The sequence below is a fragment of the Penaeus japonicus genome, unplaced genomic scaffold, assembly GCF_977035675.1.
Source record: "Penaeus japonicus unplaced genomic scaffold, GWHDUDI00000001_assembly GWHDUDI00000027, whole genome shotgun sequence".
In the NCBI taxonomy this organism is placed as follows: Eukaryota; Metazoa; Arthropoda; class Malacostraca; order Decapoda; family Penaeidae; genus Penaeus; species Penaeus japonicus.
The window spans coordinates 18,462,966-18,465,465 of record NW_028234429.1 but is presented as its reverse complement, the minus strand read 5'-3'; the positions used below and the strand labels follow the sequence as shown (position 1 = coordinate 18,465,465).

The 2,500-nt window shown below is 53.0% G+C and overlaps 1 protein-coding gene across 1 annotated transcript in view; it reads left to right on the top strand.

Annotated features, from left to right (window-relative positions):
• The window catches only part of LOC122254626 (putative neural-cadherin 2), a 124,505-nt gene that overhangs the window by 91,974 nt on the left and 30,031 nt on the right, over nt 1-2,500 (top strand). Inside the window, exons 18-19 of the mRNA XM_086553026.1 lie at nt 531-544; nt 803-1,110. Coding sequence (XP_086409152.1) covers nt 531-544; nt 803-1,110 — 322 coding nt within the window. The remainder of the gene's footprint in view (nt 1-530; nt 545-802; nt 1,111-2,500) is intronic.

Genomic DNA, 2,500 nt, shown 5'->3' with positions numbered 1-2,500 from the left:
CTCTCTCTCGCTCTCGCTCCCTCTCTCTCTCTCTCCCTCCCTCTCTCTCGCTCTCTCTCTCTCTCTCTCCTCTCCCCTCTCTCTCTCTCTCTCTCTCGTTTCTCTCCTCTCTCTCTCTCTCTCTCTCTCTCCCCCTTTCTCTCTCTCTCTCTCTCTCTCTCTCTCTCTCTCTCTCTCTCTCTCTCTCTCTCTCTCTCTCTCTCTCTGTGTCTCTGTCTCTCTCTCTCTCTCTCTCTCTCTCTGTCTTTCTCTCTCTCTCTCTCCCTCTCTCTTTATCTAACTCACTCTCTCAACCACTCTCTCTATTTTCATTAAAAAAAAACTTTTCTTACTCTTATTTCACGGCAATGCCATTATGGAGAGCGAAAGTTATTAAAAATCTAACAGTGATTGGAATGCCCAACTATGCTCTAATGCCATTTTCCTGTAACTGAATGCTAATCAGATGCCGGACGCTGAAAACTTGTTATTGATGAGATTGTCTGAATCCTTGATTTGGGCATATTATATACGTCCACGTTGTCATGCAGCAGGTACATTGATGGTACAGCGGGTACATTGTTGGTCGTGGAATTTAGTGCGACGTGTTTTTTTTTTCATTTTGTGATTAATAGACTTTCGGTATGTGTGCGTGGATGGGTTTGATATTCCGAGTGAGCGAGCGAGTGAACGAGTGTTTTTGTAATCGCCGATAAATGCATTGGGATTTTTTTCGTTGACTCATATTCGTTTTGCTTTAAGAGATTTGTCGAATTAAATTTTTCTCTCTGTCTTTTTTTTTCTTCATTTTTCTCTTATATAGATTTCTAGTGAATCCGGCGTGGGTGTTGTGAACGTGGGCGTGGGAGCGTGCGTGACCATGCCGCCTATGGAGAACGGACGGGCGTGGGTGGTGGATGCCAACAAGACGGCTCTCGTCACGCCCCGCCTCGACGCCCTCGAAACGGGCTGCAGCTGCCACGCCCACCCGTCGCAGATGAGGCAGCACCTCGTCCATCTCGGAGGCGCCGAGCAGCTGCCCAGCGTCGCCGCCGTGACCCACACTGCGTCGTGCCAGCCCAACCCATGCCTCAACGGCGGCCGCTGCATCGCCCTCGCCAACGGGCCCAGGTGGGTGGACGGTGGGGGGTGGGGGGGATGGGGGGGTGGACGGTGGGGGTGGACGGTGGGGGGGTGGGGGGCGGCGTTCTTGCAGGGGTGGAGGTGGGGGGGGTGAGGAATATGCAAGAGGGAGGGAGGGAAAGAGAGAAGTGTATAGGGTGGTGTGTGTAGGAGCTAGAGAGCGAGAGCGACAGCAAGAAGGAGAGGGAGAGGGAGAGGGAGAGGGAGAGGGAGAGGGAGAGGGAGAACGAGAGCGAGAGAGCGAGAGAGCGAGAGAGCAAGAGAGCAAGAGAGCGAGAGAGCAGGAGAGCGAGATAGTGAGAGAGCAAGAAAGCGAAAGAGCAAGAGAGCGAGAGAGCAAGAGAGCGAGAGAGCAAGAGAGCGAGATAGTGAGAGAGCAACAGACCGAGAGAGCAAGAGAGCGAGATAGTGAGAGAGCAACAGACCGAGAGAGCAAGAGAGCGAGAGAGCAAGAGAGCGAGAGAGCAGGAGAGCGAGATAGTGAGAGAGCAAGAAAGCGAGAGAGCGAGAGAGCAAGAGAGCGAGAGAGCAGGAGAGCGAGATAGTGAGAGAGCAAGAAAGCGAGAGAGCGAGAGAGCAAGAGAGCGAGATAGTGAGAGAGCAAGAGAGCAAGTGAGCGAGAGACCGAAAGAGCAAGAGAGCAAGAGAGCAAGAAAGCGGGAGAGCAACAGAGCGAGAGAGCAAGAGAGCGAGATAGTGAGAGAGCGAGAGAGCGAGAGAGCAAGAGAGCAAGAAAGCGAGAGAGCAAGAGAGCAAGTGAGCGAGAGAGCGAGAGAGCAAGAGAGCAAGAGAGCAAGAAAGCGGGAGAGCAACAGAGCGAGAGAGCAAGAGAGCGAGATAGTGAGAGAGCGAGAGAGCGAGAGAGCAAGAGAGCAAGAGAGCAAGAAAGCGAGAGAGCAAGAGAGCAAGAGAGCAAGAGAGTGAGAGAACGAAAGAGCGAGAGAGCAAGAGATCGAGAGAGCAAGCGAGCGAGCGAGAGAGCAAGAGAACAAGAGAGCGAGAGAGCAAAAGAGCGAGAGAACAAGCGAGCAAGAGAGCAAGTGAGTGAGCGAGAGAACAAGAGAGCGAGAGAGCAAGAGAATGAGAGAGCAAGAGAGCAAGAAAGCGGGAGAGCAACAGAGCGAGAGAGCAAGAGAGCGAGATAGTGAGAGAGCGAGAGAGCGAGAGAGCAAGAGAGCAAGAGAGCAAGAAAGCGGGAGAGCAAGAGAGCAAGTGAGCGAGAGAGCGAGAGAGCAAGAGAGCAAGAGAGCAAGAAAGCGGGAGAGCAAGAGAGCGAGAGAGCGAGAGAGCGAGAGAGCGAGAGAGCAAGAGAGCAAGAGAGCAAGAAAGCGGGAGAGCAAGAGAGCAAGTGAGCGAGAGACCGAAAGAGCAAGAGAGC